Source organism: Onychomys torridus, chromosome 1 (genome assembly GCF_903995425.1).
Source record: "Onychomys torridus chromosome 1, mOncTor1.1, whole genome shotgun sequence".
In the NCBI taxonomy this organism is placed as follows: Eukaryota; Metazoa; Chordata; class Mammalia; order Rodentia; family Cricetidae; genus Onychomys; species Onychomys torridus.
Genome location: NC_050443.1, coordinates 59806655 through 59833712, shown reverse-complemented (window position 1 = coordinate 59833712; position 27058 = coordinate 59806655). Strand labels below are relative to the sequence as shown.

Here is a 27058-nt window from a genome sequence, read left to right as displayed (position 1 = left end):
CTTCCGCCTCACTTTGGCTAAATTCACATCTGGGACCATCACAGTACAATTCTCTTTTTCATTTATCAGCCCCTGTCCTGGCTCAGACCTTGGAAACTTCTCTTTTCAATGAAAACAGCAGACCTTCTTGCACAGCCCACCCCACCCTGCACACACACCCAACACCCCACTTTCTCTCTCTCTGTGTCCCTCATGCCTCTCCGGTTTGACTTTTTCAGCATGCCTGTAGGTACTCCAGTGTACTTGTGTCGAGAAGCAGGGGCAGCTGGGTGGCAGGGCTCAGTGTTGGAAGGGTATGGACACTGGGGCTACCCTGCTTTGACATGCCCATTCTATTACCTCCATTATTTAACCTCTACACCTCAAGATGTCTCTTCCAACAGGACGGTGACAAACTGCACTTCCCTTGGGCAGGCGAAGAACCAAATGGGCTACCACGTGAGAAGGGTTGGACTAGGCCAGGTAACACCTTCCGTGGATAGATGGCAGTTTCAGCTCCATGAGCAGAGAGAACTCGCCGTGCCTGACTCCACCGTACTTGGGAAAGAGATTAAACTGAATGCCAGTGTACAGGTACTTATAAATAAATCTAAAAATGAAGAAAAACAAATACCTAGTTCATCCACAGGAATAATAAGGACTTCATTCCCCACATCTGTGGCCCAGATGGAAGAAACATCAACCTTAAACTTCTCCCAGACATACATTCTTTTGCAACTGTGCAGATTATAGATCGAGAATCCTTTGATTCCTCCAATGAACAGATACTCCTGGGAGACAGCCATACCACCAGGCATTTTGTTGAGCTGGGGAAACACAGACACAGAAGGACAAGACTGATTCTTTTCAGCTATCAATGCCATCAAGCAAGCTGAGCCAACTTTTCAAAGAGGGCTCTTTCTAGACATTATTGTCAAACTTGGGGACCTGTTGAAAATGCTTGCCTTAAGCATTTCGCTTTGGGGGAGAGTAGCCAGAGAAAACAGAAGTTGAGACTAGATGTAGAGTCTGAACATAAGCATGACGGCAGGTCCTGAGCTTTACTAAATCTAGTGTCCCGTGGGAAGAAGAGCTGAGTCACCGACAGTTCTCAACTGCCAAGCACGGAGGGGGCCCAATACATTAATGAAGCTTTTCAGTGTCAATAACACAAAAGAAAGGGCCTTTGTGTAATCGTCAACTAACCACAACACCCCATTTCCCACAGACAACTGCCAGATTTTTTTTTTTTTTTTTTAACCAATAGCAGCAAGCCTACTATCAAAAACACACCCACATTTTTGATAGAGAGCTCAGTGGGAATTCCTTCCTTCCCTGATTCAGGCATTTTCATTAACATTCAAATGAAAAACAGGCACTCTTGTTCACACCTGGATTTCTGCAACTGGAGGGTAGATGGTGGGCATGATCCGGTTTTTCTCAATTTCCCGTAAAGCTTCTCTCTCTTCAATAACTTCCCATGCACAGTCAAACAGATGATTCACCAGCTTGTTGATCATTCGGTAAGGCTGAGGCAGGGAGTCCAGGTCTTGACCCAGGTCCCGGAAGGCAAAACCCTTCTCGTCATCCTTAGGCCAGTCTGCCTCTGTTGGAGATGGGACCTCCAGTGGTCCTTTGCTGATCACAGACAACCTTGGCTTCCGAGCTTGACTTCCTTTGAAGGTTGACATGACAGCAGGTGGCACTGAGGACTTCTGGGAATTCAAAGCTGAGAAGCAAAGTGAGCAAAGAGACTTTGAAAGAAAGGTAAACAAGAAGCTAGCCTTCTCTAGCACAGCATCCTGTGGGACTGTCTGTCTCAGACTGGACTTCCTAATGCATCATAGGATTGCTACCACATTCTTGGGATACAGTCTTCATGTTGACAAGGGTGCCGGAAGGAAGGGACAGGTACCCCCAAGATGATGTGCATTGTGATGGAAAAATCTGGCATTGTGTTGTCTTTCCTCCCCTCCAGATAGGATAAGTAACCATCTTTTGTTCCAATGGAACCCACTTACAGCTGATCCCTCTCCCCCAGGTTGTCTGCCTTTGTAAATGGCTCTGGTCAAGCCACCAAAAAGAGAGAGCTCTCTTTCTCTTTCCTCAGGCCTAATCAGGTGCAGCTCGGCATTTCAATCTTTGTGGTGTAATCTATTCCCTTATCAGTCTCATTTGGTGCCCGCTGCCAACCTCCCCACCCCCACCCCGTGCCCTGCGACCTGCATCTGTGAGATTCTTTGAGAGTCTACAGAAATGTCTGAGACATTGAAAGACTACTGACTAAAAGCCTGAAAAATCAAAAGAATTAGATATTTCTAAAGTAGTTATAACTTAGCAGCTCTCCTCTATATGTCTATATAAAATACAAGCTTACAGGAAGGGAATAAATAATCTATGTTTCAAAAGCTTCAAAGTTGTATACAATCCTGTGTAAAAGATATTTCAAATGTTATCCTTTTAATTACATTTTTCTATTTATTTGTGTGTGTGTGCTCACACATGCACATACATACACATGTGTGCCATAGTGCATGTGTGGTGTGGTGGTTTGAATAAGTATGGCCCCACAGACTTGTGTGTTTAAATGCTTGGCCCATAGGGAGTGGCATTATTTGGAGGTTTGGTCTTGTTGAAGTAGGTATGGCTTTGTTAGAGGAAGTGTGTCACTGTGGAGATGGGTTTTGAGGTCTCATATATGCTCAAGCTACGCCCAGTACACAATCTCTTCTGCTGCTGCCTGAAGATCAAAATGTAGAACTCTGAGCTCCCTCTCCAGCACCATGTCTGCCATGTCCCACCATGATGATAATGGACTGAACCTCTGAAACTATAAGCCCAATTAAATGTTTTCCTTTATAAGAGTTGCCATGGTCATGGTGTCTCTTCACAGCAACAGAAACCCATACTAAGACATGTGCGGTTCAGGGGCAAACCTTCAGGAGTTGGTTCTCGCCTTCCATCATGTGAGTCCTAGAAACTGAACTCAGGTTATTGGGCTTGGTGGCAAGTGCCTTTACCCACTGAGCCATCTCACCAGCTGCTGTCATAGCTTTAAAATGCATTTAATGAAGCCGGGAGGTGGCGGCGCACGCCTTTAATCCCAGCACTTGGGAGGCAGAGGCAGGTGGATCTCTGTGAGTTCGAAGCCAGCCTGGTTTACAGAGCAAGTTCCAGGACAGGCTCCAAAGTTACACAGAGAAACCCTGTTTCAAAAAACTAAACAACAACAACAACAACAACAAAAAAGCATTTAATGAGAAAATTAGGAGGCATTTTAAGATGCTTAACTCAGGGCAGTGTGGTCTCATATTGAAAAAGTGGCTGTGGTCTCTGCAAGTCCTATAAAGATCTGCCTGCCATCTGTACTGCACAGTGGAATACATATGTGATGCTTCTAGTACGTGACAGATGAGGCTAGCTGGTACTGGAGCAAGGACCACTTGAGGGCATTAGTGAGAACAGTAAGCTGAGCTCATACAGAGCTGGGAATAATGTGGTTTCTTTAACTAGCTAGACTAGACAATCTCTTAAGTCACACCAGTGGGTAGAGCATTCAGAAGGATCTAGTCTTGGTAGTGGGAAGAATAAGCCCAAGAATGAATTGTTACATCAGAATCACATGGAATGATATATCAGAATGCAGAAGACCAAACTATCTTTGTATAAATTACTTTTGTCCTAGAGCAAAAAAAAAAAAAAAAAAAAAAAAAAAATTAAGAACTTTTACAAGAATACAAAAAACCAAACCAACTAAACAATCCAGCATCACTTTGCAAATGCCACTGTCCCCTGTTGCTGCCTGGTGGTCTGCCATGGGCAAACCCCACCCTGTTCTTCATAGCCAGGACGATGGCCAGCCCCTGGACTGTGTCTTCTTCAAGCTGTTTGCAGACAGAGTTCCAAAACCTCAGGGATCTTCATGCTCTGAGCACCAGAGAGAAAACATGGGTTTCTATGGGCTCCTCTTCTCATAGGGTTAGTCCAGGACTGATAGGCCACAGTGCTGACTTCACACACCATAACGGCACCGGAGGAAAGTCTGTCTACGAGGAGAAATCTCAGGGTGAGAGCATCCTGAAGCATACAGTCTTGGCATCTTGTCCATGGTGGGTGCTGGACCATATAAGTAGTTTTCAGTTTTTCTTCTGCATTGTAAAGACTGAGCGTTTGGATGGCAAACTGTGGTCTTTGGAAAGGTGAAGGGTGGAAGCCCTGGAGCACACTGGGTCCAGGAAAGGCAGGATCAGCAGGATCTCCACTGCTGACTGTGGAAAGCTCTCATAATGTCTGTTGTCCTTGTTGTTTTTGAGACAGGGTCACACTATGTAGCCCTGGATGTTTCTAGTTAGATCAGGTTGGCCTTAAACTCACAAAGATCCACCTGCCTCTGTCTCCTGAGTGCTGGGATTGAAGGAACTCTGATACTTTTGACCTGTGCATCTTAACCAGCCCCAGCACCCCATTTGTTCACAATATCCCATGAGTTTTGCACCCTCACTGCTGTAGGATATCTTTCTGTATGCTGTGAATGTGTGTTATTACCATTGGTTAATAAAGAGCTGCTTTGGCCTATGGCAAGGCAAGATACAGCCAGGCAGGAAATCCAAGCAGAGCTACAGGGAGAAGAGGTCGGAGTCGGGGAGTCTCCAGTGAGCTGCCCAAGAAGCAAGATGTGAAAGTACTGGTGATGCCACTGGCCACGCAGTGATACATAGATTAATAGAAATGGGTTCATTTAAGATGTAAGAGCTAGCTAGTAATAAACTATAGGCCAAACAGTTTGCAATAAACATTAAGCCTCTGAGTGATTATTTTATAAGCTGCTGCGGGACCAAGTGGGTCAGAGAAAAGGCTCTGGTTACACCTCATTGCAGGTCTTCGAGTTCCATATTACCAATTTTTCCCCTAGACAGGGTTTCTCTATGAAGCCCTGGCTGTCCTGGAACTAGCTCTGTAGAGCGGGCTGGCCTCTAACTCACAGAGATCTTTTTGCCTCTGCCTCCTGAGTGCTGGAATCAAAGGCATGTGCTACTACTGCCTAGCTCCATATTATCTTTATTCCCTTCCATGACCTAGCTGGATTGCAGAGGTGAGTTTATGATTATGAATTAAAATTAAAAAATCCAGCATCTTTAATACATGCTAATGGAAAGATTGAAAAACCCAGCATCCAATGATGTGAAATTAGCAATGTTTGGGACACAGTGAAAAATGACCTAGCATCTGGACAGTGAATAGAAGCCATAATAAAGAGAAATAGCAAAGAATTGAACCCAACTCAGAACTGGTGCAGATATCAGTCAGCATGCCAGGCGTGGACGTATATACCTTTAAAGGTTTATTTATTCTTATTTTATATGTGTGTATGTTTTGTCTGCACATATGTATGTATGTACACCACATGCATGCCTGGTGCCTGTATAAGTCAGAAGATGGCACCAGATCCCCTGGAACTGGAGTTTTGGATGGCTGTAAGATACCATGTAGGTGCTAGAAACGAAACCTGGGTCCTCTGGAAGAGCACCAAGTGCTCTTAACGAGCTATCTCTCCAGACCCTGGTGCGTACCTTTCATCCCGCATTAGGGAGGCAAAGGTAGGCAGATCTCTCAGTAAGTAGCCAACCTAGTTTACATAGTGAGAACCTGTCTCAAAACAGGACTGAAAAGTCACTAAGGATACAGTACTGTTGTGGTCTGAATGAGAATGGCCCCCGTAGGCTTCGTCCCCAGCTGGGGGAACTGTTTGGGAAGGATTGGGAGGTGTGGCCTGTGTCTTAATCAGGGTTTCTATTGCTGTGAAGAGACACCATGACCATGGCAACCCTTACAAAGGAAAACATTTCACTGAGGCTGGCTTACAGTTCACAGGTTTAGTCCGTTATTGTCACACGTATTCAAGGGACTCTAGGCTAACACACGGATACCTGCTCACCCATGGTCATAGCTCCTAGGCCTAGATGTCTACCAACTGATCAACAGAAAATGACGACATGCTACACAGACACAGTGGAATTTTATTCAGCTGTAATGAAAAACTAATTTCTGGAATTCGCCGGAAAATGGCTGGAACTGAAAAACACTATACTGAGTGAAGTAACCCGTGCGCAGAGTTCAATGTCACAGTTCTCTCTCAGATGTGGCTCACGGCTTTGACTTTTTAGGTTTGTTGGTCTAACTTGGAATGCCTGTAGAGACCTGGAATTGACAAAAGGGCCGTGGGGGTGGGGAGGGAGGCCTTAAGGAGGTGGGAACAGTAGGACACATGGGACCTGAAAATGGAGGGGATACGAGAGTGGCAAGCTTCAAACAGGGGTGGGTGGGAAGATGGAGGACGGGGAAAGGATGAACCAAAACTAACAACATCTGAAGAAAGGCACATAGATCTGCTACTTGATGAGCTAATTAAAAATATAACTTAAGGGCTGGAGAGATGGCTCAGAGGTTAAGAGCACTGGCTGTTCTTCCAGAGGTCCTGAGTTCAATTCCCAGCAACCTCATGGTGGCTCACAGCCATCTGTAATGAGATCTGGTGCCCTCTTCTGGCCTGCAAGCATGCATGTAGGCCCAACACTGTACATACATAATAAATAAATGTATTCATGCATGAGGTGGTTGATAATGTTGATCCCAGAAGCAGGGGAGTCAGCAGTGGAGACTTGGACCCTGAATGCCATAATACCAATGTACTAGTCAACGGGTACTCTGCTTACCCGTGCAATAATGGCATGATCATTATGGGATAATCATTTCTGGTTTCTGACGGGAGCAGAGGCCCACTCTCTAGGAGGGGTACTGTGGATCTGGCCAAAGCCTGGGGACCAGGAAGATCATAGGCACTAGCAAAAACCCACTACTCTTGTTTTGTTAAGTGGATACGTTGCCAAACTGCCTCCTAAATATTTACATTTATACCTGTAGACTAGTGTTGCCCTCAGCCTTGCTCAACGAAGCTTCTCTGCAGTGAATTATGGAATGCAAAGGTTCGTGGCTGGTAAAGCGCTGAGCATGAGTGATTGCTAAATGCTCAGCCTGAAAAGGGACACCCATATCCCCCTCTCCAACGCTCAGGGAACTTTTCAAAAGATAGAGTGGGAAGAATCCAAGGGCCAGATGGTGGAGGCAGGAGGGTTGCTGTGCTGTGAAGGTGTGTCTCAGGAGCATGGCGTGGCTGGGGCACTGCTCACTCACAGCAGCAGCAGCAGTTACCTGCATAGAGTCTGCACAAGACTCCTTAAACATTAAGTCATAGATGGAGGGAGGGGGTCTCGTGAGACCCCACCCTGCCTCGCCCAGGAAAATTAAGGGCTGACTGGGGGAGGAAGTCACTGTCGTCGGGGATGCAGCCACGGGCTGGCAAGTTACTTGTGGTCCGGGGAATAGCTTCACACCCATGCCCACAGGGTGGCCTAGTTATATGGCACCGAACAAAACAAAACAAAATAAAAAGACATGCAAGTGTATGTGTGTGGGGGTGCTGGTGGGAGGGGAGAGTGATGTCAAGGGTGAGAGAAGGGTAAGACGGCTGAGGGATGGGTGAGTGTGACCAGGATGAATTACACATGTGTATGAAATTGTCAAAGAATAAACAATTCTTAAAAGAGTTTGGAGGCTTCTTAAAAAGTTAAACATACATGCAGTCCAGCCATTCCAGTTCTAGGAGTGGAAATAAAAACACTTGAAAGCCTTATGCACAATGACCACACTATTTCTAGGAGTCCCAAAGGGGAAACCATTCGATGTTTTGTGGCTAGGCAAGCGGATAAACTCTTACACTCCCAGTGGGAAAATAAAAGAACGCAGCTCGCATGGAACACGGGTTGGTAGTTTCTTACGAAGCTAAACCCTCTGGATGGCTCAGCAATCACTTCCCTATGCGTGTACGCAAGAAAAACAAAAAAATTAAGGTCCTCATGAAAATCTGTACTTAAATACAGCCATTTTATTTGTAATTGCCCCAAACCAGAGACCACACAAGTGTACTTCAGTGGGTGAATGGATAACTAAAAAAATTTACCAAGTTCTGATATGTACAACATGAACGAATCTCAAGGGCATTATGGTAAGTGAAATAAATCAGAATTTTAAAAAAAACATACACGCTACGATTACATTTCTATGACATTGCTGAAAATGCAGGAATACACAGAAAACAGGTGACCTAAACCTAACACCTCTGTAGAAAGAACAGCACCTGTGTTCATGTTGATATGTGACAGATCAACATGCTGTACTCACCAATGTATTGTGGTTCCTAGGCAGTGTGCCTAGCAGAGTAATTGGCCCTTAGCCAGGACTCAACAAATTCTTACTGTTTGCTCTACAGTCATGCTCAAAGGAGCCCTGGTTAAACAGTATGTCACAAAGCAACCACCACCACCCCCCACACACAAGAGACCCAAAAGGGTGGGCAGTTGGTGGGAAGAGGACAGCGGGTGGAGGGTGGGAGAAGGGTGCGGCCCAAATGATACCAGGGTCTGCATAAGCCTTCCCTCCTTTCTCCTGGAGGGAGAGCCAGATGTTAACATGAGCACAAGCACAGCTGTCTACGGAGGTATAGGACAGAATTCGAATGCAGTTTGGAGTATCCACACAGTCCCTTCTAGCAGTGCCATGAGAGCGAGAGATCAGAGGAGGATCGGGAAAAGTCTGGGAGCCATTTCTCGGTACATTTCTACATCCCAGCTGTGTTTGCGGGTATTTCAAGGGGCCTTAGAATTCTAAAAGTCAGCCTGGCTTTCTGTGTTATTGTGAGCGTGTAGGTCAAGGCCGGGAAACAGAACACACTTAACGGTTTGTTACTTGTACGGCTTTCAAATATCTAAACATAGAGCGCGCAGGTCTGGAGTATACCCCACACCTGCAAGTGTTAGGGATAGGTCCCATGCAGGGAATAAAGATGAGAAACGTGGGAGACCTTACTTCGTGCCTCTAGAGAGCATCCTATAAAATTACTTGCAAGCGGCTGCTTGCAGAGCCTCGTCAGGGGCTCTGAGCGACCCCACTTGTTCTCTGAAGCTCCGGTCCCATCCTTTTCACCGTGGCGCCGCTTGCCAGCATCCACTGCAAAAAAGCATGGCTTTCTCTCTTCATCTCTCTATACCTGGCATCTATTGAGATTTACACTTTGCCTGCCCTGTTTTTCTTTCCAACGCTCGATAAAATTGCCTCCCAGCTTCCTTCTGAGTCTGTTTCTAAACTCTTTTACGAACTCACAAAAGGGAGCCTTGGTGTCCCTGGTAACACGCAGAGCATTCGGAAAGAGTGCCAGACAAGGGAGGGCTGTATACGGCGACCAGTGTACAGTGGAGGTGGCCCAGGTCCCTGCAGGCATCCGTGAGGTGTGCAGCCCAGCTGGCTAGAGAAGGGTCGCTGAGAGGTCCTGGCAGGGAGGTTTTCAGAGAAGACTGGCAAGGCACACGTGACCCCATCCCTAGAAAAGCGCCTCTGAGGAATCCTCTATGAAAGTCGGGTCACATGATTGAGGCTGGGGGGTAAAAGGGGAGATGAGAGAAGCGAACAGAAAAACAGGGACAGAGGAAGGAGGCAGAAGGTAGGGAGCGACGGTGAGGAGAAAATTACAAGTGAGGCTACATCTTCAAGCTCCACAGAACCAGTGACCAGCAGTGCAACGCACCACGATCTCCTTTGCCTGTCCTTGGTTCACGTCGAGCCTTTTAGGATTTCATCAGGGTGGGGAAAAAAAGTGGTTTTCAATAATCCGGCGCTGAGGACCGAACCCAGGGCCTTGCGCTTGTTAGGCAAGCGCTCTGCCACTGGGCTAAATCCCCAACCCGGTTCTCAAAAATCCTAATAGGAAATCCTCCCACTTTACCCCTCTCTCCAGCTAGAAACACACTCCGGGACTGGCTTAGCTCTGTGGCCTGCAGGCAGCATCAGGCTGGAGATGATGAAGCCTGTGGTCTGCAGAAGAGCTGGGGGGCGGGGTCCTCGCAGGAGAAGAACACTGAGCATTCCGGGTGGGGTTCGTGGGTACCTGAGCACACCGGGACGCCCGGGGCGGGGAGGGGACCGACCCACTCGGTGCCCCGACCTGGGAACGAGGCGGGAAGGCCCCTACAGCCGAACTTGTGGGACGTAGCCCTGCTCACACCGACTTGCGGCTTGGCGTCGCTTTAGCAACTAGTACTTCCGGTCCCAACCGGAACCCTGACCCGCCGTGCTCCCGAAGGTGTGTCCACCCCCGTGTGGGCGGAGAAACCCGGTCCCACCCACCCCGCGGCCCCCGGGATCCCGACCGTCCCCCCTGGGACCCGCGGCGCCCCAGAGGAACACGAGTGAGCCGGGTTCGACGCATGGCTCTGGGTGCGAGCCATGGACGCCTTCATCCGCTTCGCCAACCAGAGCCAGGGCCGGGACCGACTTTTCAGGTGAGTCAGGTGCCGTCGGCCTCCAGCCCTGTCCCGTCCCGACCCAGGATTTCCTCTCCTCGGAGAAGGAGGTAACTGTCCGGGAAATCGAGGCACGAGGACGCGGCCAGCTCCCTCTGGGGGTTGGGACCCGAGCCCCTCCTCCCCCTACATTCAGTGGGGCTGTGCGCGCCCGCCACCCCGCTGCCCCTGGATGTGACTGCAGTCTGTGAGCCCGCCTTGTCTCCTAACTTTCCCCCAAAGAGGGAAACTGAGTCCCCAGCGCTCAACTTCTTTCCTAGAGGTTTCGTTTCGAGAGAAAGTTTTTGGATTTCTTTTGTACCTAAGGAAGCAGGACACCCGTGGCTTGGAGCGCCAGATGAAGTCCTCACGGAAAGACGGTTTTATCTTCTTGATCTTACATTTTGGCTCAGTCTGTGTCTTGGAGATACTGAGTGTTAAAAAGCCTTGTAAACTGTAAAAAGTACAGTGGAAAAAGTGTTTGAACGATACCTCCAAAGTACACGGTGTACTTTTGAAAAGCACCAGTGAGTGTTTGAAACTAATCCTCCACGTATTTTAAAAGGGAAATTTGTCTGAGGATTGCTCAATGATCATTTAAAAGAAAAGGAAAAAAATATTATTTAACAACTCTTCTCTTCCAGGTGTTTGTGTTCAACTATTATTATAAACTAAACATATAAGTAAGAAAAATCCTAATAATGAGACAGTTGCCCAGGAGAGCAACTGTACAGACTTCACTGCAGCCTGTGGAGGAGATACTTTAGTATCCCAGTTTCACACATAGGGAGACTGTAGCCGGAAGTTGAAAAGAGCTAATGTGCAGAGCCAAGAGATGCAAGTCCACACAGTCGACTCCAGCGTCCACCTCTGAACTTAGACATGCTGCCTTCTGTTTAACTTGATAGGTTTTCAAAATGCTTGAAAATACACATGCCCCCATTAAAAGTCAGAGCATATCATTCTGGTGTGCCCAGAATGTACCCTGCAATGCCTCTTAATGAAATAGTAATCTAGGATATAGATATTCAGCAAAATTTAATTTCCCAACCCTTTTAAGATCTGTGTAACCATAAACAAACTAGTATTCCTAAAATAACTGCTTGTTTTCAGACCCACTCCTGTTAGACCAAATCTGAGAGAGGAGGATGTTCTGATGTGAGCAGTTTGAACCCTCTGGCCAGAAAGTCCATTCTGTCTTCTACTCTTCCTCATTTTACTTCATTACCCCGAACTAGCTCATCATTGTGGAAAATGTACCACTCTGAGGAGGATTTACTTATTTATTCTGAGAAAATCTTACTCTGTAGCCCAGACTGCCACCACAGTGCCCTTGTCTTAGCCTTCCGAGTGCTGGGATTGTAGGCATGAGCCACCAGCCCTGTGCCCTGTTTTCCTGAGAAGAATATCTACATCACACAGGGACTCCAATGCAGCTCTAAGACAGCAGGGACCAGCACCTCCTGGTTTTTGTTTGTTTGTTGTTGGTCTTTTGTCTTGTATGAGACAGAGTTGCACTATATAGTCCTGGCTAGCCTGGAATTCTCTATGTAGACCAGGCTGGCCCTGATTACCTTCCTCTGCCTCCTGAGTGCTGAGAATCAAGGTGTGCACTACCACACCTGGCCCAGAACCTACTTTTACTAAGTAGGCTGCAGATACATTTGGATGTTTGGGATTCTAATTTATTTATTGCCATGTTATTGTCACCGTTGCTGGTGCAGTAATGATCACTATTGAATGTACAGTATTACTAAGCAGTTTTATATAAAATACTAATTGGTTTGGAGGACAAGCACCTTAGCTGCTAATTTGTATATCGGTGTGTATTTGGTCCTTTAGTCTTAAAAACTCAACATTGAGACTGGACTTTTCACCTGGGTTTTGAGTCTGTTTCCTGTCACATAAATTGTAAGTTTAAACTATGTGGCAGAAAAGTTCATCTGCATAGCGGCAGATAGCACATGTGGACCTTTGTGGAACCGAGAGACATCCCTGTGCATTTCTTCCTTTGACTACCTCATCTTCCTATGCTAAGGGCTCTGGGGAGCTATGCCCTGCCCAGCTGCAGAGTCCTCGCCTCACCTTTGTGTTGCTTTCCACTGCCTGTTCACCCTTTGGCCTTCCTGTGCAAGGACTATTGCAGAATGTTGCTTTTGTAAGAGCTTCAACATGAGAAGCCTCCCCAGAAATTCTGCCTCAGTACCATGTTTCTCCTTGCTTTTAGAGCCTATGCTTTCTCCTTCCCTTCATGAATCAAATTTTATTCGGTTTGTAAGCCATTTTCCTCATTTTTTTTCTCCATTACAGAGCCACTCAACACGCATGCATGTTGCTTAGATATTTGTTAGAGTCTAAAGCTGGCAAAGAGGCTGTGGTAATGAAGCTCAAGAATCTGGAGTCCAGTGTGAGCACTGGCCGTAAATGTAAGTACCCATCTCTCGAGGGACAGCGGCTTCTGGTTTAAATCCTTAGCCGCAGTCCCTGGAATTTACATGCTTTCCAGGTCTTCGTTTCTACTCACCCAAGTCTGCCATGACAGTAATCCCAAAGAGGTCCAGTGTTTTACTGTGGACCATTCACAGATGTCTTCCTTTGGTCAAATTTGGCACCATACTAGCTCCTCCAGCATAATCGTAGCTGGGGGGCACATTGTGCTAGTTCACTTCAGTTCCAAGAATGTCTTGGCAATGCCCAACCTGAGCTTCAGTCTAGCAGAAGCCCTTAAGTTCTGTAGAACAGGGTAGCCATATCCTAGACCCTGTGCCCTTCCTCCTCATCTGTTGAGGACTAGGGGAGGAGCTGAATGAATACATTTTCTTAGACAGTTTGCCTGGTAGTTTCTTGTGGACGGCAAAGCATGATGGCAGCAGTTCTCACTGATGGATACACTTCCATGTCAACCATCCTGGGGAGTCCCACACTTCTCACAACAGTTGCGAGCCCGACTCCATTGTCTGATGAAGAGCAGGTGTTTCCAAAAGTGGATCAGCAGATGGGGTGGGGTGTAGCTCACCCCATATTGATGAGTTGTTTTGAGTACCCGCTTCATAAAGGAGCATTCCTCAGCTTCATGGGAGAGATAAGATAACGTGTTATAGATAGTATTCAGTGCCCTATACAATGGCTAGAGTAGAGGGAAAAAATATTTTGAAGGAGGTAGGATTTGAGCTGTGTCTAGAGAAACCAAGTATTCTGAAAGGGAGGTTTCCTCTAGCAGAGGCTCAAGACTTTTAGATGCAAACCGTTGTCCTGGAGGATCAGTGTCAAACAAAAAACTGGCTTGGCAAAGAGAGAAGACTTAACTAGTCAACAAGAGGGCTGGGAAAGGTTGGGTAAGATTTCTGGCTGTCTTTAAAGGCCGAGATTAGGAATTCTGTCATAACTTCTCTAGAATGTCATTGCTAAAGTGTCCTTTTGCATTTCACTGGTCGTCAGTTAGCCAGCTGGCCCAAGAGCTGGAGTGAGAACTTGAAACTCCAGGGGTTTTGTTGTTGTTGTTGTTGTTGTTTTTCTTTGAGACAGGGTTTCTCTGTGTAGCCCTGGCTGTCCTGGAACTCACAGAGATCTCCTGGCTCTGCCTCCTGAGTGCTGGGATTAAAGGCGTGTGCCATCACCGCCCGGCGAAACTCCATTTTGAAACAGTCCTTTCATACACTACTCTGTATTAGTTTGTGGTAAAATAATGTCAAGTGCTCTTCTGAGATTGTGAGTGTTTGGAGAGTAGCTGCTTCTGGGCAGTTACTAAGTCAAATAACCCATCTCTGGGTGCCCGGTAAATACCTATGCATGGCTGACCCCAGGTGACTAATTGTGTGCTTATGTAAGGGCACGCATCACAGTGGTTGATTAATTCATCTAGAAGCTCCATGTGACTGCTGACCATCGCAGCCCCTCACCTGCCATTTCTCTGTGTTCTTCTTCTCCCATAGCTAGCAGAGGGAGACTGGCTAGAATGATAATCAAATGATAATGCTGCTTTTCCAAAGGCAGCCTTTCGATGGTGACTTAGTCACTGTGAAGGAAGAGACACCATGACCAAGCCAACTCTCATACAGGAAGCAATTTAATTGGGGGCTTGCTTACAGTTTCAGAGACTAAGTCCATTATCATTGTGGCTGGGAGCATGGCAGCATGCAAGTGTAGTCCTGGAGAAGTAGCTAAGAGCTACATCTTGATCCATAGGCAGAAAGAGAGACAGAGACTGAGAGAGAGACAGAGACAGAGAGACTGAGAGACTGGGCCTGGGCCCGGGATGGGCTTTTGAAACCTCAAGCCCGTCTCTAGTGATGCACTTCTTCCAACAAGGCCATACCTCCTGATCCTTCTAATCCTACCAAAGAGTCATTGGTGCCTGAGCATTCAGATATGAACCTGGGGGTGTGTGGGGGGCATTCTTCTTTAAACTGCCACAAATGGGCAATCAAATATCTAAGAATGCTGAACCTGGAGCTCGTGTTAAGTTCTCTTGTGTCTGAAGTGTAGAGGTTAACACTCAAACATAATAACACACACCCATGATTAACCTTGTCTGGAGTATACCGGAAATGAATGTGAAGGCACGCCTTGGAATGGGGTGATAAATTGTCAAGGTCGCTGTCTTTGGGGCTTTGCAGGGTCACTGGAGGGCTCCTTCTTTCGTCAGCTACTGTGAGCTTCAACTGACATCAGCTGCTAGTTCTGAAGTCTTGTCACAGGGCTTCTGCCTCCCACTGGGTGCTAACAAGTGCTGATTCTGGGGATTCTTTTGACAGGGTTCAGACTAGGCAACGTGGTCCACGCCATCCAGGCAACTGAACAGAGCATCCAAGTCACAGAGCTCGTGCCCCGCTTCTGCCTTACGCTAGCCAATCTGAACCGCGTGATTTATTACATCTGTGACACTGTCCTCTGGGTGAAGAGTGTGGGCCTCACCTCTGGAGTCAACAGAGAGAAATGGCAAGTGTGGGCAGCCCGCCACTACTACTACTTCCTCCTGCTGAGCCTGATCCGGGATCTGTATGAAATCGTGCTGCAGATGGAGCGGGTTGCCCGTGACAGGGCAAAGAGGGAGACATCACCCCAGGACCCTCCTGGGTACAGTGTGGCCAATGAAGAAACCGAATGGTTCCAGTCCCTTCTCCTGCTCTTATTCCGATCTCTGAAGCGGCACCCCCCCTTGCTCCTAGACACGGTGAAGAACTTCTGTGACATCCTCATCCCTTTGAACCAGCTCGGGATCTACAAGTCCAATCTTGGCATCGTAGGACTTGGAGGTCTTGTGTCCTCGGTGGCCGGCCTCATCACTGTAGTGTATCCTCAGCTGAAACTGAAGACCCGCTAGTGTTTGGAGGCTTTAAAGCTGACAGCTCAGTGGAACAAGGTTTTACTAGGCTTAAGGTTTTTTATTTTTGGAGCTGAGGACCGAACCTAGGGCCTTGTGCTTGCTAGGCAAGCACTCTACCACTGAGCTAAATCCCCAACCCCGTAGGCTTAAGTTTTTAATCATGTGAGTATCTTATCAACTTGTAATGTGAGAAGTGGGACCAATAGTGGACCATGCAGACTGTTAACTTTTTTTTTTTTTTTCTGGAGCTGAGGACCGAACCCAGGGCCTTTTGCTTGCTAGGCAAGCGCACTACCACTAAGCTAAATCCCCGACCCCGACTGAACATTTTTTAAATGCTGCAGTGACATGTGAATTTCTGACTATTTACCCTTCAGCTAACATTACTGAGGATTTTTTTATGTCCATAGTAAGAGCTTAGTGTTTGCTGAGTGATAAAGATGGAAAGGAAAGAAATCGTAAAAGACCCAGAGAAACTAGAGTTGTGGGGTCCTCGACTTCAGCCAGTACATCAGAGCTGGAGCACACGTTCCTGGCTGTGGTTAAGGCCTCCCTTCTCCCCTCGGTTCTTATGCCCCATCCCCACAGATGTCAGTGGTGGGCTGGAGGGAGCTGGCCTGAGAGCCTCCTGGCCCTGGCCCTGGCCGTTGCTGCAGCGCGTCGTTACTGTGTCCAGAGGTTACTCTGGAAGGCATCAGCACCTCTGTGGTGGAAGTCGTGTCTGCGTGGAAACCTCTGGTGATACTGAGTAAGCCAGGCTGAAAGTGGGGGAAAGGTCACTGTGGTGCCTAGCGCCCAGTCCCAGACAGGTAAGGAAATTGACACTAACGAAGCTGAGGGCAGGGACAGGCTGAGTCTTTCCAAGATGATTCCTCGGTACTGTCTCATGACCTTCGGCTGCATTTCCAGGCCCAAGGGTCCTTTGCCTTTTGCCCTCTTAACACTCTCCCACACTGGGTCTGGAACTTGAATTGAAGGTTCCTGTTCTAGTCTATGAAAATCAAAACAATCTAGACTTGCCCGGGTTGATCTTATGTAAAGCTATGTAACAGTTTGGGCAATTCCACAGTAATTTTCATCCAAACAAGAGGATTAAAGTGTTCCTGTCTATGAATGTAAGAATGTCAGTTTTCTGTGATAAATCAGATTTACTCAGGGGCAGCTGGAAGGGATGGGAAGGAGCAGTCCAGGACCAGTGAAGAGGACATGGGGCCACCGAGTCAGTGGCATTTGCCTGTGCTTGCTCTTCCCAGTCAGTGTTCCTGTTTGAGCTCGGTTAGTCTGAGGTGTGTGGAGTGGGGGGAGGGGCCAGTGTCAGCACCTGTAAAGCCATATATATATATATGATATATCATTTACGTGGAATTGAGAACTGTGCACTGAATAACCACTTCCCATAAATGTGATGGAAACTCTTGAAAAGTGGACTCCGGTCCTTGGCACTCTATTTTTAAAGTGATATGTGATTTGAGAGAACTTTGGGGGATTCTGAAACTGGAGTAGCCAAAACAAGACAAATATGTGTGAATAACTATTTGTGCTGTAACATGTCAGTTACGTCTAATAAATTCCTAAACAAAATCGACTCTTGCACCTGTGAATGTGTGTGGGACTGGAGAGAGTTTAGAGTGAGGCAGTGAGCAGATGATCCCGTCCAAGGAAGCTCAGAGCTGCCAAGGAGCGGGCTGGGAGGAAGGCACAGGGACTGTCAGGACTCTGGCTGAAAGGTTCCCGTACAGATCCATACAAACCACCCCTGCCGAGGTGCTGTACAGTGCCTGGCCATGGCTGGCTGGCTTCTTCCTGAGTTCACGGCAGTGTTTTGCAGATGTCCATTTTGGTCCTTGGGTCTTAGACATTAGAGAGGGTTGTGGGAGGGTTGGAAATGGCTATCTTCTAGAGTCTGTAAACGCAGTGGGGGCCCTGCTGCCTCATCCCTTGTATCTTTCTCCTTCTCAACTAACCCTCTCCCCCTGGGTCCACGTTCATGAGGGATTTCAAAAACTCAAAAGTCCTGAGGAGCTGCACAGACCGGCACATTCACAGTTGAAAGTTGCCACAGAGGGCTGAGTCAGGGGGTGTCTGCTGCCCTGTTTGGTTTGGGCACCCACCTGTGCACAGAATGACCATGATTCTGCTCTCCTGTAGTGGAGGGAAGGGGGCAGCATGAGATAGCTCGCCCCGCCCCGTACTGGGGGGGAACTGCCTCTCCCCTGCCCCTTAGGATCTGCCCGGCTCTGTCACCTCTCACCCACATCTAGAATCCAGGGGCAGCAGCCAAAGGGGCAAGCTCTGTCAGCAGAGCTTTTAGGCGCGGAGCCCTATAGCCCCTCTGGCCCAGAGCCACCGCCTCAGAAGGCAGACTGCCCTTTCGCCTGGGCTGTGTCCAGATGTGAGCCTTCCAGATCGTTTGTCCTGGACCTTGAAATGAGAGCAGAGGCCACTTTACACACTTCTCTCCTTCTGGAGAGCTGTCTTACAGCTAAAAGCTCAAACCACGATTAATAAGTATCGAATGCTTCAGTTACGTATTAGCTCTTTCCGAAGCTCCTTGCTCCACACTCCTCCCTTTCCTGACAGCTTCTTCCCTGTTTTATTATACTGAGGATAAAATTTACTCCCAGGATCTATCTGTGTCTGTTTCTGTGTGTGTGTGTGTGTGTGTGTGTGTGTGTGTGTGTGTGTGTATATGTGTGTGTGTGTGTGTGTGTATATGTATGTGTGTGAGTGTGTGTGTATGTATATGTGTGTGTGAGTGTGTGTGTGTATATGTGTCTGTATGTATATGTGAGTGTGTGTGTATGTATATGTGTGTGTGAGTGTGTGTGTGTATGTGTGTGTGTTTGTATATGTGTGTGTGAATGTGTGTGCGTGTGTGTGTGTATGTGTATGTATGTGTGTGTGTATATGTGTGTGTATATGTGTGAGTGTGTGTATATGTGTGCATATGTGTGTATGTGTGTGTGTGAGTGTGTGTATATGTGTGCATATGTGTGTGTGTGTATGTGTGTGTGAGTGTGTGTATATGTGTGCATATGTGTACGTGTGTGTGTAGGTCCGAGGACATCTTGCCAGAGTCAGTTCTCTTATTCTACCATATGGTCCCAGGATTGGACTCAGGTGGTCAGGCTTAGTGGCAATCACCTTGACCTGCTGGGCCATTTTGCTGAACCTACCACCCAGTGCCTTTCTATTCTGTTATCCACACTAACATTAGCAGAGTCAACAACATGCAAATCTGTCAACTAGGAGCTGATAGTTAGTGTTGTCCTCTCATCCATTTTGATTACCTGGCCCTTTCTTTCTTTTCTTTTTTTGTTTGTTTATTTATTATGCATACAGTGCTCTGCCTGCATGTATCCCTGCGGGCCAGAAGAGGGCACCAGTTCTCATTACAGATGGTTGTGAGACACCATGTGGTTGCTGGGAACTGAACTCAGGACCTTTGGAAGAGCAGCTAGTGCTCTTAACCTCTGAGCCATCTCTCCAGCCCTTACCAGGCCCTTTCTAGGTGGTCTGAAGACACAGGTTGGGACCACAATGGTCCATCTACTTTAATCAAGAACTAGAATTTGAGCTTGGGCTTGAGTCCCTGCTGAGGAATGAATGACACATGCTAATAGTTCTCGGCTGTCTGGGTGCTATTGGTTGGCAAAAACAAAAACAAACAAACAAACAAAAAACCAAAAAAATCAAAACTCATCAATTCCATGACTTTCCCAGACTTAGGTGAACAAAACCCAGTGATTCTCCTTCTTCCTGCTCTGGTGTTATCTTAGGCTAGGTGAAGTTTCCCACCCATCCCCAACCCTTTCCTTTCCTCCATGCTGAAGATCAAATCCAGGGCCTTCAGCGGTCGGCAAGCACTCTGCCACTGAGCTCTGCCCTCAGTCCCTAGCTTTTTGAGACATGATTTTGCTATGTAGCTCAGGTTGCCCATAGTGCTGGGATACTGGTCTATGCTACCACAACCAGCTTCAACATATTTTCTTTAACTTTCGAGATATACAAGATATACAGAGATTAAAACCACTCTCCCAAAGCCCAGATTACTAAGGACTCTATCTTGTCTTCTTTGAGGTGGGTAATTTCTCTTGATAGTTATAGACTAATACAGTAAGCTGAACCCCATCCCTGTGTGGGTTTCACTCATGCTGTTCAATAGCCATCCTTGCTAGCAAACAAAGGATGGAAGAAATTCCGTGGGAGTACTGTTTCACAGAAACTTTGTGGGAAAGGAATCAAAGATGACAGAATTACATGGGACTTTGATCTTAGGAGTTAAATGACATAAATACTAGTGCCTTCTTCATGGAAAGCAATTTTTATCAATTGAAAGCCAGGAATATTCTGGAACTATTGTCTCAGGGGTCTGGCACAGGACTCCTTCAGCTCTGTGAGCCACCTCATCATTGGCTAAGCATCCCCCATAGAAGCTAGGATGAGTCCAGAAGACATCCTGGGTCAGACAGCTATGGCAAAGGGCTGGCCCAGCTTTCTCTTCTTCTTTGCCCTCCTCCAGCTGGGAGGTCTGTGAGGCATTGCTCAAGACTCCCTGGAGTGGCGGGAGCTGTTTCTGTGGAGGAGACGTTCTGCAGCTGGGTTTTCTGGGACTGAGGTGACTGTCAGCTGCAGTGAGTGTGGGGTCCTCGGGTGTCTCTGTTAAAAGGGAAGCTGAGAGAAAGAACAGGTGGGGAAATTACCAAGGGGCGCGGAGCTCTGCAGGGAGACCACTGAGGAAAAGGCAGGCTGGAAAGACCAGCACAGGGTGGCCACTGGCTTATCCAGAAGACAGTTCTTTGGGAGAAGGCTTACCCAGCTGGGGATAGAGGGAAATTGTAATTAACTAGAATTTTGTCATGAAGAAAAGATTAAACTCTACCCAACACTCCTTCTTTCATCTCTCCTGGACTCTGATTTAAGAGCCCTAGACTTCTTCATCCTAAACCTTTTCTCTCACTAGTTCATTATCTTTATCTAATTACCTACATTTTCTTTTATCTTGAGCCCTTAAAAAAAAAAAACAAACCCACATCAATTTCGAGCAGACTGTGGAGCTCATTTTGAGCAGACCAGGAGACTCATTGTGTCGGGACTCCAAGGAGTGGCCTCTTGTATGTGACATTCAACCTAGGACAGCTGAGCTCCCAGGTGGCTGGTGGGGTGGCTGTGAGAGGTGGGGAGGCACTTTGTGGACTGCAAGTCTGTGGGCTTCTGATGGACCTGGGACTCTGCTTTGCAGCCTGGAGAGTAAGGATGGCAATGAATAAGGGCCCAACCCTGCCGGACGGAGACCTCCCTGTGAGTAACCTGGGCTCAGTTGAGATGGGGAATGGGCAACCAAGGGAGGAAGAAGGAGCAGAGAGGGAGAGCCAGGGGACCTCAGGCAAGATGTGTCAACCTTACATGCTGAATCCACTGACTCCGTCTCATTATCGCTGCCCTTGCCACTGTGTTAACGGGGTGTTCGGGGGAACTGGGAGAAAGAGATGATGTCTATGGTGGTCTAAGAGCCTTGGAGAAATGGGTAGGAATGCTGGCTGAACGCTAAGGAGAGAGAGACAGGGAAAGAAACTGCCATGTCCTAAACCCTGAGGCAGAAGTCCACCACCCAGAAGAACGTGCATGCCATACGGAGCCCATGTATTCTGTGGCTCCAGCTTCAACCTGTGACCAGAACCTGCAATGGGCTGCCTATGCTGCCATGCACAGGAGTAAACTGGACAGTTGCTGTGTCCAGCATTTATCTCTGGCCTGGTTTTCACCAGGATTTTAAGTAATTAGAATATTTTTATATGTTCTTGATATGATTTGCCAAGACCTCTCTGATTTGGGTACAGTTCAGATAGTGAAATTCAGAAGGAATTCTGTAGGAAACTAAATTCATCCCAAATTAGGCTTTGATGAACCTCTGTACTAGGGATAACTGCCTTGTTTTGTACTAAATCATAAGAGGAGTGTAAATAGGTCACAAGAAACGCTAACTTCTTAACAGTTTGTGGTCTCTTCCATTCCCAACCCGTTTCGCCTTTGGCTTTGTCCAGAGTAGCCCTTGAAAGCACCGTCTAAAATGTTAAAGAGAATGTTTCATCATGTAGTCCAAATCCTTTTCTCCTTCTGGTAGCTGACTCATCTGCAGGATGAAAAGCTAGAATAGTGGGGCTGTTTTGTCCCGGAGCCCAAATGGGTCTCCTTGGTGGCTAACTCGACTTCCTGCAAACAGAGCTGTCACAGGCTACATCTACAGTCACACAGAGCTGGAGCAGATGGGGCAACCCTGAAGAGTTGGTCATACTTTTTGTATGGACAGTTCTTCACATTCATAAGACTAGGCAAAAGAACACAAGGTCCCAGGTATTTTTGACTAATCCCAAAGGCCAAGAATCCACGGTCAATCTGCCTCATCCTTGCCCAATCATTAATTTATTTGGAAGCAAATTCCATTATTTTCCATTTCAAACCTGACTTGGAAACAGTCCAGTACAGTAACACATGCTTATAAACTCAGGACTTGGGAAGCAGAGGCAGGAGAATTGGGTGTTGAAGGCCAGCCTTGGTTACAGAGTGAATTTAAGGCCAATCTCAACTAGATGAGACCCTATCTTTTGTTTTGTTTTTGTTTTTGTTTTCTGAGACAGGGGTTCTCTGTGTAGCAGTCCTGGCTGTCCTAGAATTCACTTTGTAGATCAGGCTGGCCTGGAACTCACAAAGATCTGCCTGCCTCCGCCTCCCAACTGCAGGGATTAAAGATACGTGCCACCACACCCAGTGAGACCCTATCTCAAAAACATACAAAATCAAATCAAACCCGACTGAAGTCCTGGCTTTACTACTGTACGATCTTGGGTAAATCATATCTTATCTCTGAAGCTCAAATACTTCAAACAGAAAATTACTGTTAGGATTGAAATCAAGCCCCCCCCCCCCCCCAACTGGTATCCTGGAGCATAATGGCCTCTAGTAAATGTTGCTTTCTACTACATGATCAGAATCATTATTTCACTCAAAGATTGGGCTTTTCTATTCTCTAAAGTTTAATTATGTAACTGCTGACAAAGCAAAATGCTTTGGTCAGAGTATGGCCTCCCAATAAGAAGAGATGACCACAGTACACCCCAAAGGCTCAGACTCACTGGAGTCCCAACTTAAAACTGGAGTGTTGTATTTTAAGAAAGGCTATGCCAAATCCCCAAATGTCAGGAGGAAAGGGTCACAAGCCCATTCATAACTAAATGTGACCCATTCATAAACTAAAAGAGGAGATGTATTTATTGTCTACAGAGAAGGGACCTTTGCAAAGAGTCACCCCTAACTTGAAGTATGGGATGGGGTGACACACAAAAGGTGAAGCAGGTTTGTTCAGGGTTGTTCCCGTAGGGTGGGGACAACGTGTGGAGGCAGGCTTCAGCTCGGCAAAGTTTTCCAACAAGGGGACCAGCCACTCTGTGAAGGTATCAAACCCACCTAAGGAGATATCCAAAGACAAGTCTAGTGAGACTTTCTGGAAAGGATGCTTGCTTAAGAAGAGCCCATGGGCAGTGGTGGCACACACCTTTAGTCCCAGCACTGGGGAGACAGAGGCAGGCAGATCTCTGTGAGTTCGAGGCCAGCCTGGTCTACTGAGTAAGTTCCAGGACAGCCAAGGCTACACAGTGAAATTCTGTCCCCCCCCCCACTAAAAAAAAAAAAAAAAAAGGTTTAAAAAAAAAGAGCCAATACATTCTACAAGGCCCAGCCCCATGTATGGCTCATTTCTCCAGGGTCAGGCTTTTAGATAGGCACTGGAGAAATAGAGGACATTCTACTGGGAGAGAGGAGGCATACACACATCATCATGGCAGGGTGACAGATGTAGAGACAACCCAAGGACAGATGTGACACGTGTTTATAATCCCAGCACTTGGGAGGAGGAGTCAGTAGGACTGGTAGTTCAAGGTCATCCTTAGCTAAGTAGTGAGTTCAAGGCCAGCTAGGGATACTTGAGACCCTGTCTCACAGAGGAGGTGATAGGGAGGGAATAGTATTCTACCAAGCAGAAAGGGATGTGGGAGGGAAGGCGAGCCTATGTGGTAGTGGGTCAGCATTTATAGACATGGGCTCAGCATCCCAGAAACTCCATGAAAAGGTTTAGATGAAGCCACCAGTTGAAGGTAGACTAAAACCCCCAACAGGTACATACACTTGCTCTGGGCAGTCGGTCTAAGAGGAGTGACCTGGGAGGGAGATGGGATTTGGCTTGGTCCCCAGAGAACACAGATCACCTCAGGGGTTCTCCAGAGTCTAGGTAGTGACCAGGAAGGCATGGCGGCAGGCTTTCATTTTCCATGACTGGATCATTTAGAGACACCGTGTTTCCTTTAGTCTTGGGTCAGCTTGCAGGGAGGTTGAGTGGGGGTGAGAGGATCTAACTCTTTCTTTGCTGACAGGAGCAGGAGAATGTGCTCCACAGAGTCCTACAACTGCCTGTGGTAAGCGGCACCTGTGAGTGCTTCCAGAAGACCTACAACAGCACCAAAGAGGCCCACCCCCTGGTGGCCTCTGTGTGCAATGCCTACGAGAAGGGTGTACAGGGTGCCAGCCATCTGGCTGCCTGGAGCATGGAGCCGGTGGTCCGTCGGCTGTCCACCCAGTGTGAGTTCTCACAGAACTTGGCAGCAGCCTGCCTGTCCACTGATGCTCATTGCATGTCTGCCTGTCTGCTTGACTGTCTCTCTGAGCATCTCACAGCTTGTTTGTCCATCTCCCTGACCACCTCCATTACTTGCCTATATCCAACTTCCTGATCATCTCATCTATATAGAGGCATAGATGCAAATCTCTTTGGATCTATACATGCCTCCGCGGTAGCCCAGCCTAGGGCATCCTCGGCTAACCATGACAGCCAAAGAATTCTCAGGGGGAAGGATGGGCAGATCTGTGTGAGCAGTGGTGAGTGTGGAGCCAGTGTCAGAAGGAGCATAGCCTCAGTGAAAGCCGGCCTAGCAGTGCAGGAGGGCACCAAGGGAAGAGAAAGCCCCCCTCACCCCGCTGCTGCTGATACCAGCTCTGACACGTGGGGCAGGAGAGATCTGGGGGCAGAAACAAGGATCAGTGTGTCTCCATTATCCTGCCTCCAACAGGAAATACAGTCTCTAAGAATCAGCTCTTCACAGGGTTGAGGGAAATCTCAGTAGCACCAAGTCTAGCATCTTCTATCATTCTGATAGATTTGGGGTATGTGAGAGTTCTACCCAGCAACCAGGCAAGGCAGATTTAAAGGCTCCATTTCAAACCCATGATCGCATAGATGGCCCTGGTTAAATTCAGTGGGTCACAAAACAAAACAAAATGACAGGAACGTGAGGAACAGACATGGGGGCTGGCCAGGATGGGAGACACATAAGAGAAGATGCATGTGGGGACGTGAGTGAGAAAAATGCATTATATATGCGTATAAAGTTGTCCAAGAAAAACTCATAAAGTTAATGATAATAATAATAAAATACTACAGGCCCTAGGCTAGCCCTCATTCTGTCCAATCAGGAGACAGCCAAAGCCATCTGGGCTCTTTGCTGTTTTAAAGAAATATGAAAGAGCATCTATAAATATCCTTTAAACATGTGCCTTCCATGGCCTTGACCACAGAGCCTGCATCCTCATGGGCAGCGTATTCGGCTAATACTTCTCAGTTGTTCTAGTTGGAGCCTCTGCATCTGGGGAAGACTCTGGGCCAATCCCAATGGAAGGAATTGCCTCCTTCCGAGTAACATGAACTGTTTTCTGTTGTCTTGTGTCAGGGTCTTGATGTGTCTGAGGCTGGTCTGGAATTCGCTGAATAGTCTAGGTAGACCTCAAACTTTCTTGCCTCAGTTTCTCAAGTGCTAGGAAATTATAGATGTGTACTACGTACCTGGCTCAAGCCTTTTTTTTTTTTTTTTTTTAAAGATTTCTTTTTATGTGTATGAGTGTTTTGCCTGTATGTATGTGTGTGTACTACACATATGCTTGGTGTCTTCAGAGGCCAGAACAGGCTATCGGGTTCCCTGGAACTAAAATAACAGGTGTTGTGAGCCACTATGTGAGTGCTGGAAACCAAACCCTGGTCTTCTGCAAAAGCAGTAAGTGGCCTTCAGCAACCTCTCAGCCACATACTTTTTTTTTTTTTTTTTTTAAACACACTCATTTAATTCATGAGGGCTCCAACTCATGAGTTAGTCACCCTATTTCCTAATATTATCACAGTCGGGGAGGATTTCAACACATGAGTTTTGAGGAGACATAAGCAGACCGTAGCAATTACAAAGGTGTAATCATTTATTATAGAAAATTAAGAAAATGCAGAAAAATACATGCACAAAATAGCATGTTTGATGATTGCCTCTCCGAGCATTCTAGTTTCTCTGTGAAAATGATTATACTTTAAACATGAAATCTTTTTGTTTTTCTTTTTCAATATGGGGTTTCTCTGTGTAGTCCTGGCTGTCCTGGAACTCAGTCTGTAGACCAGGCTGGCCTTGAACTCAGGGATCCACCTGCCTCGTCCTTCTAAGTGTTGGGATCAAGGGCATGTACCACAATGCTCAGCTAAACGTGACGTTATTTGTACTTATTCTTTTCTATCCTGTCTTATTTTCTTAATTATATGCCGTGGGGCTGAAGTGTGCAGCTCACTGGTACAGCTGCTCTCATACTTAGGTCAGGAGTTTGATCCTCAACACCACATACACACAGGCCCCCCCACACAAATGAACAATATTTAATGATAAATGTTCATGACTTATGCAGCACTACACCTGGCAGCATCTGAATTTTCTGGCCATAAAGTATTATTTTAGTTCCTGACCTAATATGTGGAGCCATCTACTTGAATTGGGATAGTGATAAAGACCATATGTATGATATGTATGATGATGAACATTTATCATTAATTATTCTTCAGTCCTGTGTGTCTGTGTTGCTGTATATTGAACTCAGGGTCTCACATGTTAGGCAAGTGCTCTACCACTAAGCTACACCCCTAGTCTTTCAGTCTCCTTTTTATTTAGTAACTTCCTGGCATTCTGCCGTGAATATATTTAAGTAAACTTCCTATGGTATCTTAGGATGAACACTATACTTCCTTGAAGCAAGTTAAGAGGCTCTTTATTAGCTGTGCATGGGCCATGGTAGTGACTTACCCATCCCAGGGAGTAATCAAGCCCAGGGTATCTGATTATGGAAATGTAGTAAAGGGGGTGCATCAGGTAGGTGGTTGATGAAACCGTGAGAGGTTACTTGAATTTCTAATTCTGCTTAGCTGCCTCTCCTTGGCCTCTGTTATTGTCTTCTCCATGCTACAAGCCCCTTCTCAAGCTGATGGTGGGGTGTGGGGTACTTGGCCAGC

The 27058-nt window shown here is 46.9% G+C and overlaps 2 protein-coding genes across 3 annotated transcripts in view; one reads left to right on the top strand and one right to left on the bottom strand.

The window, feature by feature from the left end:
• The window catches only part of Wdr93 (WD repeat domain 93), a 54345-nt gene extending 44231 nt beyond the window's left edge, over positions 1 to 10114 (bottom strand). Inside the window, exons 1-3 of the mRNA XM_036191601.1 lie at positions 9977 to 10114; positions 1371 to 1708; positions 614 to 806 (exon numbers count right to left, since the gene is read on the bottom strand). Of these exons, the coding sequence (XP_036047494.1) occupies positions 614 to 806; positions 1371 to 1670 (493 nt within the window). The 5' untranslated portion in view covers positions 1671 to 1708; positions 9977 to 10114. The remainder of the gene's footprint in view (positions 1 to 613; positions 807 to 1370; positions 1709 to 9976) is intronic.
• Positions 10115 to 10170: 56 nt separating this feature from the next.
• On the top strand, positions 10171 to 15797 carry Pex11a (peroxisomal biogenesis factor 11 alpha). 2 transcript variants are annotated; one of them, XM_036191602.1, is made up of 3 exons: positions 10250 to 10370; positions 12681 to 12796; positions 15125 to 15797. In XM_036191602.1, the coding sequence occupies exons 1-3, from the start codon at positions 10315 to 10317 to the stop codon at positions 15691 to 15693; spliced, it is 741 nt and encodes a 246-aa protein (XP_036047495.1). In that variant the 5' UTR covers positions 10250 to 10314; the 3' UTR covers positions 15694 to 15797. The 2 variants fall into 2 exon arrangements, with proteins under 2 accessions (XP_036047496.1, XP_036047495.1); XM_036191603.1 differs by lacking the exon at positions 12681 to 12796 and having other exon boundaries at positions 10171 to 10370.
• Positions 15798 to 27058: the final 11261 nt, after the last annotated feature.

Excerpts from the sequence above, each read along its gene's own strand:
- Pex11a (XM_036191602.1), top strand. The coding sequence starts at position 10,315 with ATGGACGCCTTCATCCGCTTCGCCAACCAGAGCCAGGGCCGGGACCGA. Across the intron at positions 10,371-12,680 it reads GGCCGGGACCGACTTTTCAG|AGCCACTCAACACGCATGCA; the intron begins GTGAGTCAGGTG and ends TCTCCATTACAG. Across the intron at positions 12,797-15,124 it reads TGTGAGCACTGGCCGTAAAT|GGTTCAGACTAGGCAACGTG; the intron begins GTAAGTACCCAT and ends TTCTTTTGACAG.